Genomic DNA, 13,485 nt, shown 5'->3' on the forward strand with positions numbered 1-13,485 from the left:
AATTAAAAAAAAATAATGATCTGGCAGTTTTGCATGGTTATTTCCCTCTGGTGCCAGCCCACATATTACCAGCTTTACTTAATTGAATTAACAGCATGTCTGCCGTGTGATTTGAACTCAGTCCAGTTTACATGCCAAGTGTCAGGGAAACACTGGACGCCGAGTCAATGGGACACCTTCAATTTCACTCAGGTACGTGTAGACCAAAGATTATACAAACAGATTATTCACCTCTTGACATAGACCTTTCTTGACTGGAAGGCTTCCTTCCTGCATGTTGATGGATGGGTGAGCCTGGTATGTGGCTATTTGCATTACACAGTGGAGGGCTGAGGAGGCTGTGGTTTGGGCTGTTGTCAGGAAGAAACATTTTGGGCAAGGAATAGTGTGAGGGCATGGGGGAAAGAAGAGCAGCTTGTGGCACCGTGGGATCGGATTGCCCTGGACTGGGTTGGGGAAACCCACCTAAAGGGTAGCTGCTGTATGAGTTGAGCGAAGGCGGCTCTTTTGTTTGCAGCTCATGAGGGGAGGGGGGCATGAGGTTCTCCGGGAAGGGCTTCATGGAGGGCTGATGCATTGGCTGCTGCTGCTGCGGCGGAGGCTGCTGCTTCAGAAGGCTTGTATCCAGTTGACGGGGGTGTTGCAGCATCTGTTGCATGTTGAGCACACGAGCAGCCTGAACATGGGAGGAGGGAAAAAACAGGCTTTTAGTGGTAATACATTCCAAGGTCTAGTTAGTATTTGTTGCAACTCACCATTAGTCCCTCTCCACATTAAATATCAGCAACACAAACTTTAACATTCTAAAATCCAGTGATTTTAGAAATTTTGAAGTTGAAAAGGATTTGACCTCTTTGCCAGAACTCTGCTGCTGTACCTTTTGAAATAAGCAGCTCTGCCAGAAGAGACTGTGAACTAAACAGGCAATGACAGTTTGGGGAGCAGGGGGATTGGTGAGTTCAATATTTAAGCCTAGCTCATTAAAGGACACTACCAAAATGATTTGTGCTAAATTCAGAAATTTCACAGTAGACTCGAGCACAAAATCAACCAACACACACATCGTCTGTGCATCCACCAACCGTCCTTCATCATGGACCCAGTGCAGCTCCCCCCTACCATGGCCCAGTGCAGCCACCAACCTCCCTCCACCACAGTGCCAGTGCAGCCACTATCCATCTCCACTATGGCCCCAGTCCATTCACCACTGCCTTCCATCATGGCCTCAGTGCAACCCCTACAACACTAGAGCTTCTGTACAGAGAGGCAGGGTACAAACCAGATTCCATACACTCGGTAATTCAGCTCATGTTTGACTAGGACACAGAAGAACATTTCATCCTAACTCAAGTCATTGTTTTACTGAAATCATTGGTATATTTAGTCAGAAATCTATTGATATCTCCAGAATTCTCAAGCTTAATAGCGGGTATTCAAAAAGACTTTACCTGCTCTTGAGACTGACGCATGGATCCAGGCACGTTCCTCTGATTCTGTGCCTTTTGTTGCTGAAGCAGCAGTCGCTAATATTAAGAAAGGACAGTAAAATTGTAAATGGAGCAATCAATGGTTAACTGGTCATGCATCGAACATCAAAAACCTAGTCCTCGAGTGGGTCTGAACCGGGCACATTCCGTAATTTTGACCCTTTTCCATTTGAAGATATTTTAAGTTATTGCATACTGAGGCCTATGGGGAGGTAGATTACCCAATTCTGTAAGATGCCTTGGAACTGAAGAAACTGAGGGACATTGGGTGCTGTCATTGCCAGGACCTTGTTTTACTGCCGACTGAAAGTCCACACAGCGGAAAGGACATTTTTCTCCTTAACTTTGCAATGGCTGACAGCATTAGATGCAAATACTTTCTCTTTTCCTCGCTTGCTTTTACTGATAGTTGAAGCACTGAATCTCGGAATGAAAAGTTTGGTTTCCCTACTCCATTCAGTCTGATTCACACAGGGCTGAGCCAGTGATACATCTCAGTCCATGGCTGGGGGATGGGAGAGGGTGTCTGAAGAGAAATAGAGAAATCACACCTACCTGGAATGCACTCGTTACCTTTTCATTGATGGATGGATTGAATAATTACAGAAATTCCAACCGGTCCTATTGCAGCTATTTTCTACACAAGTGTTTGGAAGGGGTGGGGGTGACAATGGTGTTCCCTCCAGAAATAGGCCAGACATATGTGTTCTACAAGTCTAAGAATAAGCAAAACTCACTATTCATTGACAATAAATACTGTTCAATGCTTCAGGCTGCTGTGGGGATGCCATGCTGACATGCACTACACAAATTCTGAGCTGTTGTGTTGTCATCTTATTTGAGTGTCACTCGGGTGACTGCAACACAGTGGACCCTGTTCCCACAACACCACAAGCATGTTTTCGGCAGGGGCCACTGAATGATCAAAATTAATCCAGGCTAATCCAAGGCACAGACATCCATTTAAGCACTCACACCATTGCCCTTAATGAGATGGGTGCAGATCAAGGATTGAACCTGGGATATTCAGTCTAAATAGCACTGTCCTCTGAATGAACTTAGTTAATGGCATTCATTGTCCCTATTTATATACAGCAGGATCATAGAAACAAACTGTTGCTGTACCTGTAGCTGGGAGATCTGTGAAAGTTGAGACAGCTGGTTCAACTGGGAGAGCTGGTTCAGCATGGCTACTTGCTGGGGGCCAAAATTCAATAGTGCAGTGTTTAGGCTCCCATTGGCTGTTGCATACTTCAGTAATGATGCTGGAACCTTTTAGAAGAAAAGAACATTTTAAAATGGGCCACCAGGATTCAAACATATTTTCAACATGCCTAATTATTAATAGGTATCCAGACATGTAACCTTATTGTTCTAGTGCTTTCTGTGTTTTTGGAAAACTGTTGCAAGTTTAAACAAATCTGCAATATGCATGGTTGAGAGATCAATCATTTTCTGGAATCCCCAATGCTTCCCATCGCTTCCTCTGCAATGCTCATTCATGAGCCGGAGGATCTTGTCCCCTCCACCCAACACCATGTAGAACCTTGCCATATAGTGAGACTTGGGAATGCATCCTATTATTACACATCCCAGACACTGGGGCATCCATTGCCAATTTACCTTTCCACCAAGTGGGGAAAGCATTGCATTACCTCAACCAATAGTTATCAGCAATAGAAATGTTTTTTAGGATTTGTTTGATGTCACTATGGGATATACACCCATACTTTAAAAAAAAACACAATGCAGAGCAAGTTCTGAATTCCAAGCATGAAACAGTCCATTTAATGGACCCATCACCCTAAAGCTGAGGACAGATGAGTGGAGAGACACTTAAGATATATAGCTAGGGGATATTCCTCCCATGCTGCCCCCCAAACAATTTTGAATGAGTTGCACTGAGACATCAAACCATCTTAGTTAGAACAAAGAACACAAATAACTATGGACCCACTTGCCACCCACACCAAGAATTAAGTTGAAATTTTGGCAAGTGACCAAACTCCGATTACCTCAATGGAGCAAAAAAAAAGAGAAACTGAGAACAGCAAAGAGAACCACAAAAGTAAATGTTTGTATACCTGAGGGGATAATAATGGAGGAGGCACTTGAGCGCGGAGATTAGGCTGAGATGAGTTAAGAGGTTGTGCTGGAGGCTGTTGCATGCCCCTGGCTTGTGCTGCTGCATTGCTGCCGCCAAATATATTAGGATTGCCATTCTGTAAATGAGAGCACCAGCAGCATCAGAGCAAAGATCCATGATTTTAAATACATCACAGCTTTATACTAGAAAGTCCTATACTAGACAGTCAGTGTGGAGAAAAACAAAAGAGAACAATGCACTGAACATTCAACAGGTTTCACACCAACAGTTTCAATGCTGACAATTGCTTGTCATTTCCTTTAAATACATTGAACCATGGCCTTCTCCTCTACCCTTAGCTGCAACTTTTTAAAATTAACCTATCCATCCCTGAATTTCTATTTGCACTGTGGCTATTTTTCAACCAACCCTATCTACAAATGTTAAATATATTAAATGATTTTTAGTTTTTGTTTTAATTCACTTACGGGATGTGGGCATTTAGAACATAGAACATAGAACAGTACAGCACAGAACAGGCCCTTCGGCCCTCGATGTTGTGCCGAGCAATGATCACCCTACTTAAACCCACGTAACCCGTATACCCGTAACCCAACAATCCCCCCATTAACCTTACACTACGGGCAATTTAGCATGGCCAATCCACCTAACCCGCACATCTTTGGACTGTGGGAGGAAACCGGAGCACCCGGAGGAAACCCACGCACACACGGGGAGGACGTGCAGACTCCACACAGACAGTGACCCAGCCGGGAATCGAACCTGGGACCCTGGAGCTGTGAAGCATTGATGCTAACCACCATGCTACCGTGAGGCCCCTTTCTGGGCAGCATTTATTGCCCATCCCTAATTGTCCTTCAGAAGACTGTGGTGAATTTGCCTTCTTGAACCGCTACAGTCCTCGAGGTGTAGGTGCAGCCACAGTGCTGTTAGGGAGGGAATTCCAGGATTTTGACCCAGAGACAGTGAAGGAATGGTGACATATTTCTAAGTCGGGATGGTGAGTGACTTGGAGGGGAACCTCCAGGTGGTGGGGTTCCCAGGTATCTGCTGCTCTTGTCCTTCTATGATGTGGTGATGGCGTTGGACTAGGGTGAGCACAGTAACATATATAGACAAAGTTAAAGATGCAATACGATATATCGTATTGCATCTTTGACTTTGTCCATATACATGTTTCTGGAACCCACCTCTCTTCATTCACCTGAGGAAGGAGCTATGCTCCGATAGCTGGTGATTCGAAACAAACCTGTTGGACTTTAACCTGGTGTTGTAAGACTTCTTGCTGTTCTTGTCCTTCTAGATGCTAGTGGATTTGGGAGATGCTGCCTAAGGAGCCTGGGGTGAGTCCCGCAGTGCATCTTTTAGATAACACACATGGCTGCCACTGTTATGCGGTGGTGGAGGGTTTGAACATTTGTGGAAGGTGGAGCAATCAAGTGCACTGCTTTGTCCTGGATGGTGTTGGCCTTCTGGAGTGTTGTTGGAACTGCACTCATCCAGGCAAATGGAGAGTATTCCATTACACTCCTGACTTGTATCTTGTAGATGGTGGACAGGTTTTGGAGGTGAGTTACCCGCCGTAGGATTCCTAGCCGTTGATCTGTATTAATATGGCTAGTCCAGTTCAGTATCTGATCAATGGTAACCCCCAGGATTGTGGGGGATTCAGCGATGGTAATGCCATTGAATGTCATGGGGTGATGGTTAGATCCTCTCTTGTAGGAGATGCTCATTGCCTGGCACTTGCCACTTGTCAGCCCATGCCTACGTATTGTCCAGGTCTTGCTGCATTTGGACATGAGCTGCTTCATTATCTGAGGAGTTGCGAATGATGCTGAACATTGTGCAGTCATCTGCGAACATACCCACTTCCGACCTTATGATGGAAGGGAGGTCATTGACGAAGTAGCTGAAGATGGTTGGGCTTAGGACATTAACCTGAGGAACTCTTGCAGTGAAGTCCTGGAGCTGAGATGATTAATCTCCAACCACCTTCCTTTGTGCCAGGTATGACTCCAAGCAGCGTAGAGTTCCCCCCCAGATTCCCATGGACCAGTTTAACTAGAGCACCTTGAGGCTATACTTGGGTAGCACGGTAGCATTGTGGATAGCACAATTGCTTCACAGCTCCAGGGTCCCAGGTTCGATTCCGGCTTGGGACACCGCCTGTGTGGAGTCTGCACATCCTCACCGTGGATGCGCAGGTTTCCTCCGGGTGCTCCGGTTTCCTCCCACAGTCCAAAGATGTGCAGGTTAGGTGGATTGGCCACGATAAATTGTCCTTAGTGTCCAAAATTACCCTTAGTGTGGGGTGGGGTTACTGGGTTATGGGGATAGGGTGAAGGTGTTGACCTTGGGTAGGGTGCTCTTTCCAAGAGCCGGTGCAGACTTGATGAGCCGAATGGCCTCCTTCTGCACTGTAAATTCTATGAAATGCTGCCTTGATGTCAAGGGCAGTCACAATTTCAATTCATTTCTTTTCAACAAACTCAACTGTGACGTTGGTAGGGGAGTGGATGGGGAATGACACCAATTAACATATCTCGTACCCATTCTCCAAAAAACTAAACCAGATTGGGATTTCTTACTCAGGTCGAACTTTATTTCCTTCTTTATACAAAAATTGTTAATTACACTCAAAGCCATTACTTCCCTAACCATGAGCACATTCAGGTGTTCAAATTGTTTGTATCAAACTAGTCAATGACTTGTGCACAATATTCCAGAGAACAGGATCATGGCTGCACTGCAGTGTCATAGCTGCTGGGTACTCTGATATCCATCCAAAGTGGTCTGTACAAAGGATCTATAGGCAGGATCAGGTAGCATTTTTGAGGGTTGGGTACATGATATATCATTGATCCAATGTGCAGTGTGAATCACAGAATAATATAGTGCAGAAGATGCCCTTTGGCCCATTGAGTGTGCACAGACGCAAAAGACACCTGACCTGCCTTCCTTATGCCATTTACCAGCACTTAGCCTATAGCCTTGAATGTTATGACATGCCAAATGCTTATCCAGATACTTTAAAAAAAATCTAAGTACCCAATTCATGTTTTGTCCAAGGGGCAAAATTTAGCGTGGCCAATCCACCCACCCTGCATATATTTGGGTTGCGGGGGATCCCGTGAGATCCACAGACACAGGGAGAATGTGCAACTCCACACGGACAGTGACCCAGAAACGGGATGGAACCTGGGATCTCGGCGCCACAAGGCAACAGTGCTAACCACTGCACCGTCCCATCTAGGTACTTTTTAAAGGATTGAGGTGACCCGCCCATACCACCCTCCCAGGCAGTACATTCCAGGCCATCACCATCCTCTGGTTAAAACCGTTTTCCCTTAAATACCCCCAAACCTCCTACCTCTCGCCTTGAACTTGTGACCCCTAGTAACTGACCCTTCAACTAAGGGGAACAGCTGCTCCCTATCCACCCTGTCCATGCCCTTCATAATCTTATACACCTCAATCAGGTCACCTCTCAGTCTTCTCTGCTCCAGCGAAAACAATCCAAGCCTATCCAACCTTTCTTCATAACTTAAATTTTACATCCCAAGTGAACAGAAACAATGGCAGAATCCTTAACAACTCTGATAAGAGAAATATATAAAATATTCAAATAAAATAAGAGGGTGGCATGGTAAGGCGAGAATAATGGAATTAATAAGGTAGCTCAGTGAGCTGCCACAACAGAAATGGTTCAAATAGCCCTTTTCTGTTGTTAAGTTCTACTTTTGGCTGCTAATTGTCCCATCATTTCTCACAAGTGAGCAAAAGTGCTAGAACAGAGTCAAAATTATAGATCTCCAGCATTCTAAGGAATATTTATTGAAGGCCACACATGAATCTACAAGCAAGCATGTCAAAGGAGTCAGACACCGATTGTCCGTTTTGGCATTGGGTAGATAATTGGGGTAGGGCGAGAGAAGGAGCAAGAGAAACAATGAAGCAAAAATAAAAAAAGGTATAAATGTTTAGAACAATCCTGAATATCTCACGGAAATGAATGTTATCGCTCAACACATTACCGTTGACTCCCTGCACATGACAGGTTGTGAACAGACTCACCTGTCTAACAGAATTCAAGTTTTGGATGCCCAGCCCCACTGAGCCAAAGGCCTGATTAGGTAGTGCACTGTTTGAAGGGGGAAGCTTCAGGCTCGGTGTGGACATGTACGATAAGTTTTGGGGCTCTTCTGCTATAATGCCATCTTGATTGGACAGAGACAAAGACAGCTGGGCAGGGAAAGCGGGTTTGGAAAAAGCACACAACGGAAAGCCCATCAGTTGCAGAAAGGCAGGACATGGCAGGAACAAGAGAAGAGATGAAGGGTTAGCATCTATTTGAAGTCCACAAGCAGAGTTAAATGGCTTGTTACCAACAGAAGGATTCCATAATGAACAAGTCACATTACAAATGCTGATTATTACCAAATACAGCATACAAAGTGAATATAGCCACATCATGATGGAAAACATTTGAGCATGATAATGAATTTTGAGTATATCACAATACTGCTCATGTGTAAGACAAGTCCCTTACTTTCAAATCCCAGTGACAAAAATCTTAGTTTCATTAGCGAATACAATCTACAAAGGATTGGAGTTTAATTACCATCGGTGATCTGTTTAATTAACACTGGGGTCTTGCTTCCAGAGTGGAATCCAGATAAACAGTCGTGATGACCCACGCCCAGATCCAAATTAGCCGTGTCCCACTTTTGCACCACTCATGTCTACCAAAATTAGCTGAAGGTGAATTTTTTAAAAAAGGGCCCAACTCTTTCTATCACACAGCCAGAACAGGAGGAAATACTAACCTTATCATAATAAGGATTGCGTTCCATGGAAGACTCTTTGGAAATCTGAGGACGAGAAGCATGTCCTTTGCCTATAATGCCATTATTATTCTCCAATGTTCATTGCCGTGCTTGTCCATCTCCATTCTCTATCTCTTAACATACCTGGAAAGGCGGGAGGTTCAGGCAGGTTTGCTCACTGTTGTTTAAGTGTGGTCAGCTAACAATGATTCTATTCAGAACTGAAAATTGCTGTACGTGAGTGGAGGATGTTAATTTGAAATAAAAGCAAAAGACTGCGGATGCTGGTAATCTGGATGTTAATTTGAGTTTGGTGCAATAGCATCTTACCAACAGGTATGTCCGTCTTATTGCTCTTGGTGTCTTCAGCAGACTCCCTCTGTAACATGTAGAAACTACCTTAAATATCACAATTTTTGCCATTCAGGAAAATCCACATCTGCATCATCAGTAAGAAGCCTAAGAGATAATTACTCTGATTCCCAATTACTGTCCCACCCTCAGTTTATAGGATGGTAATTTAAGAACAGGTCACCCTTCTGCGTTTCTCAGTCAAGAAATTGAACAGTTCGAGTCGGTATTCACGGAGCCCAGTGGTGCAGTCCACGGTGAAGATATGGAATCAGTTGAGGAGGCATTTTAGGGTGGAAGGGATGTCGGTGCTAACGCCGCTGTGCGAGTTTGAGTCGGGGGGGAGGGGGGGGGGGGTGGATAGTGTATACAGGAGGTGGAGGGAAGTGGGGCTGGTCAAGGTGAGGGATTTGTATTTGGAGGAAGGATTCGCCAGTCTGGAGGAGCTAAGGGAGAGGATTGAGCTACCGAGGGGTAGGTGAGTTCAGGTATCTACAGGTTAGGGACTTTGCACAAAGGTCTGGAAGGGGTTCCTTAGATTGCTGGGATACACCCTGCTGGAGCGACTGTTGCTTCCAGATGTGGAAGGGGAGGGAAGAATTGGGGATATATATAAGTGGCTGGGGGAGCAGGGAGGCGAGTGGGTGGTGAAGACCAAGGAGAAATGGGAAGCGGAGTTGGGAATGGAGATCAATTGGAGTGTATGGAGTGAGGCACTGCGAAGGGTAAGCGGAATCTCCTCTTGTGCAAGGATGAGCCTGATACAGTTTAAGGTGGTGCACAGGGTGCATATGACTCGGGCGAGAATGAGTGGGTTTTTTCAGGGGGCTAGCAGATGAGTGTGAGAGGTATGGGCAGGGGCCAGCGAATCATGTGCACATGTTTTGGGGTTGTGAAAAATTGGGAAGATTCTGGGCGGGAGCGTTCGCGGTCTTAGCCAGGATAGTGGAGGAGGGAGTGGACCTGGACCCTTTGGTGGCGATATTTGGGGTTTCAGAGGAGCCAGAGCTCATGGAGGAGGAAGAAGGCAAATTTCCTGGCCTTCGCCTCTCTGATTGCACGGCGACAAATTTTGCTGGAGTAACAGTTGGCATCGCCACCAGGGTTGGCAGCATGGCTGGGTGACCTGTAGACTTCCAGCGGTTTAGAGAGGTAAAGTATGAGTTAAGGGGCTCAGCAGGGGGGTTTTGAGAAAAGGTGGGGGGGGGGGGGGGAAAGGAGAATTTCCCGGGGTGGTTTATTTGCTGTAACCTACTTTGATACAAGTTTGAATAAAATGCGTTTAAAAAAAAAAGACATTGACAGTTGGCGAGTGAACGTCAATGGCAAAGGGCAAGTTTGAGTTCAGCACCTTGGGTTGGGAAGATGAGTGCTATTCTAAGCATGACTATCTATCGCTGCTGGGTAACAAGCACTGAACTATCTCACTCAGGTATTGATAAAACACATGGGTAGTAAAAGCAGCAGCGTCCTGGATTCTAGCTAAAGAAAAGCAGTGTTTCTCAAAAGAAGAGAAAAACAACAAACTATTTTTATTTCTTTTTAAAAATAAAATTAGAGTACCCAATTATTTTTTTCTAATTAAGGGGCAATTTAGCGTGGCCAATCCATCAAACAACTGCCCGCATATTAACATAAACAAATACAAAAAGGAATCAGGAATCACCCATAGTCACCATTAACACAGCAACCCCCCCCCCCCCCCCCCCCCCCCCCCCGCTGTTTCGATGTTATCCAATTCTTGAAAGTGCATAATGAATAACGGCCATGAATTGTAGAACCCCTCCATCCTTCCCCTCAGTTCAAACTTAACCTTCTCAAGAGACAAGAATTCCAACAGGTCCCCCCCACCACACCAGGGCAGAGGGTTCATACACATCTTCTACCCCCTCAAAGAGCCGGCTCATCCTCGCACTTGTGAGGTGTGCTCTATATACAACCCTCAGTTGTATTGCCCCAACCTCACGCACGAGGTGGAGGTGTTCACTCTCCGGAGCACCTTACACCAGAACCCCTCCTCCATATCCTCTCCCAACTCTTCCTCCCACTTTGCTTTGATCCCCCCCAGTGGCGCCTTGCCCTCTTCCAAAATAACCTCGTAAACCGCTGACACCATCCCCAGTTCCCCTGTCATCAGCGGCTCCTCCAGCAACGTGGAGGCCGGCTCCACCAGGAAGCTCTGTATCTCCTTCCTGGCAAAAACTTGCATGTATCTAAACATTTCCCCCTGCTCCAGCCCATACTTCGCTCCCAGTTCCTTCAATCCTGAAAACCGACCCCCAAGAAACAAAACTTTTAGTGTCTTAATCCCCTTCTCCTATTTCCTAAAATTTCCGTCCCACTTCCCTGGCTCAAATCTGTGGTTCCTTCCGCATTGTACTTACAGGAAATCCAATGTTAGAGAATTGCTTCATTAATTGATTCATCCACATATCATCTGGTTTGCTTCCCCCTTTAATCATGCCCTATAGAGAAAAAAACTAGTCACTTATGTCAGTGGAAACAGCGAAGCCAAAACCTAAAGATTCAAAAACCAAAATCCTTCTTGGAAAAAGATTGTGCTCTGTCACACTGGCACTCGTTGCACGGTGTCTTTAAGACAGAGATAGATAGGTTCTTGATTAAGAAGGGATTCAGGGATTATGGGAGAAGGCAGGAGAATGGGGATGAGAAATATACTAGCATGCTTGAATAGCGGAACAAACTCGATGCGCCAAATGGTCTAATTCTGCTCCTATGTCTTATGGTCTTATTGCCCGAGAATGATTTAATTTTGAGATACAAAGCGTGCACTGTTTTTCTCCATGATTTGCTCGCCTGTCTCCCCTCTCTGCATTGCATACCCATGCCTGAGACCAGACTGGGTATTACAGCTGGGAGAACATGTTCACTATGATCCTCTCAACAGGTTGACACTGCATAGTCTGAAGGATATAATTCCAGGAGAGACCAGAAGTAAAGCACCAAAACAGACCGACTGTTAATTGATTAAATCACAGATCAGACTTCAGTGAAGTGCCTTTACAGCAATACAATGGTACTCGCAGTGGTTTTAAAAATTAGATATATTAAACTGCTAGCTAGCTAATTTTAAATTTGTCACAGCGAACATCCTAAACCCATTATAACATTATTTATCAGTACTTCAGAATATAAGAACACAGGATCATAAGAAATAGGAGCAGTAGTACACCATATAGCTTTCAATAGGAGCACGGTTGATCTTTGGTTTCAACTCCACTTTGTTGCCCGTGCCCCATATCACTTGGTTCCCCAAGACACAGTCTTAAATATATTTAATGATGGAGCATCCACAACTATCTGGGGTAGAGAATTCCAAAGAAATGTCTCATCTCTGTTCTAAATTATTGATACCTTATCTGAGGCGGTGCCCGTGTTCTAAATACCCCAGCCAGGACAAACAATCTCTGTTATCCTGTTAGGCCCAGTAAGAATCTTGTTATGTTTCAATTCGATCATTTCTCATCCTTCTAAACTCCAGACAATATAAACTCAAAATTTACTCTGCCTATCATAGGACAACCCTCTCACCCCAGGACCTATCTAGCAAACCTTCACTATGCAGCCTTGAATGTAAGTATATCTTTCCTTAAATATGGAGACTAAAAGTGCGCACAGTATTCCAAGTGTGGTCCCACCAAATCACTAACAATTATTTTCTATAAAGGATAACGAGTACAGAAAGATTGAGCGAGGTTAAAAGGCAAGTGCTTTTAAAAATAAAGAGGCACAAAACCATGCACACGGTATATCTTTGAGGTTAGTGATTTAGTCATAAGCAATATGGTTCGCAAAAAAAAAAGCCTACCTTTTGAGCCATCTTTTTTGATGCCCAGTTTGAAGAGGAGCTGTTTTCATGCGAGATGTTGCTGTTCCACATCACCGACTCTCCTTCCTCATCTTCCCAGCTGGTGTGACGAGGTCCTGGCACCGATGCTTCCTCATCACCCCAGCCATCTTGCATAGGTTTGGGGGCTGTAAAGAACAGATCACTGAATACAAGTGCCGAGAAAAGTATGGTCTGGTTTTCCCTCCCACCCTCTTTTCGAAACCAAGGGCTGTGAACATTTCTGAGCAATGTTGGTCTTGTCCTATGATGACACAGTAATATTTTTCATAAATTATTCTGGACGTTCATCCAGTTGGATTAATGCCATGCAGGAATGTTAAAACACTCAAATAGAAGGGTAGTCTACAACCCAGTACAGTGATATGCCATGACATGCTTTGCAGGGGTGTTCTTGTAACCGCACACAAAGAGCCATATGTAGATTTTTATATATAGTTATTTTCACAACCTCAACCGGAAGCTGAAGGACATTGCAAGATTGCAGACCTTTTCCTTGGGAGAGGAGCAACAAAGGTATTTTGTCTGTCAGAGGGAGCAAAACGAAGGCTGACTTCATGTCTTAACGAGTAGCCTGATAGACTTGACATTCGCAAGGCCTTAAGAGTAGGTTGTTTAAACATGTACTTGAACAGAGAAAGGCTCTTACCGCTGGGGAAACCTAAAGATGGGAAAGAATTCAAATAAAAGACGGGTGGGATATCAATGTCTGACAACAGATCTAAACCTCAATTAGTACCATTACACCAAATGTTAAGAATTGAAACTGTGCAATTGGTAGAAAAGGGTGTTAGATGAACAGAGCAAGGTGCACTTGTTAACTTAACTAACATGTATTACATG

At 44.7% G+C, this 13,485-nt stretch overlaps 1 protein-coding gene across 1 annotated transcript in view; it reads right to left on the bottom strand.

Moving 5' to 3' along the window:
- Positions 1–13,485, bottom strand: part of LOC119978274 (trinucleotide repeat-containing gene 6A protein-like) — a 209,743-nt gene that overhangs the window by 40,746 nt on the left and 155,512 nt on the right. The window contains 10 exon segments of the mRNA XM_038819765.1: positions 466–676; positions 1,449–1,523; positions 2,613–2,759; positions 3,572–3,709; positions 7,672–7,839; positions 8,424–8,510; positions 8,512–8,567; positions 8,754–8,802; positions 11,159–11,239; positions 12,604–12,770. Of these exon segments, the coding sequence (XP_038675693.1) occupies positions 466–676; positions 1,449–1,523; positions 2,613–2,759; positions 3,572–3,709; positions 7,672–7,839; positions 8,424–8,510; positions 8,512–8,567; positions 8,754–8,802; positions 11,159–11,239; positions 12,604–12,770 (1,179 nt within the window).

This window comes from Scyliorhinus canicula, chromosome 15 (assembly GCF_902713615.1).
Source record: "Scyliorhinus canicula chromosome 15, sScyCan1.1, whole genome shotgun sequence".
NCBI lineage: Eukaryota > Metazoa > Chordata > Chondrichthyes > Carcharhiniformes > Scyliorhinidae > Scyliorhinus > Scyliorhinus canicula.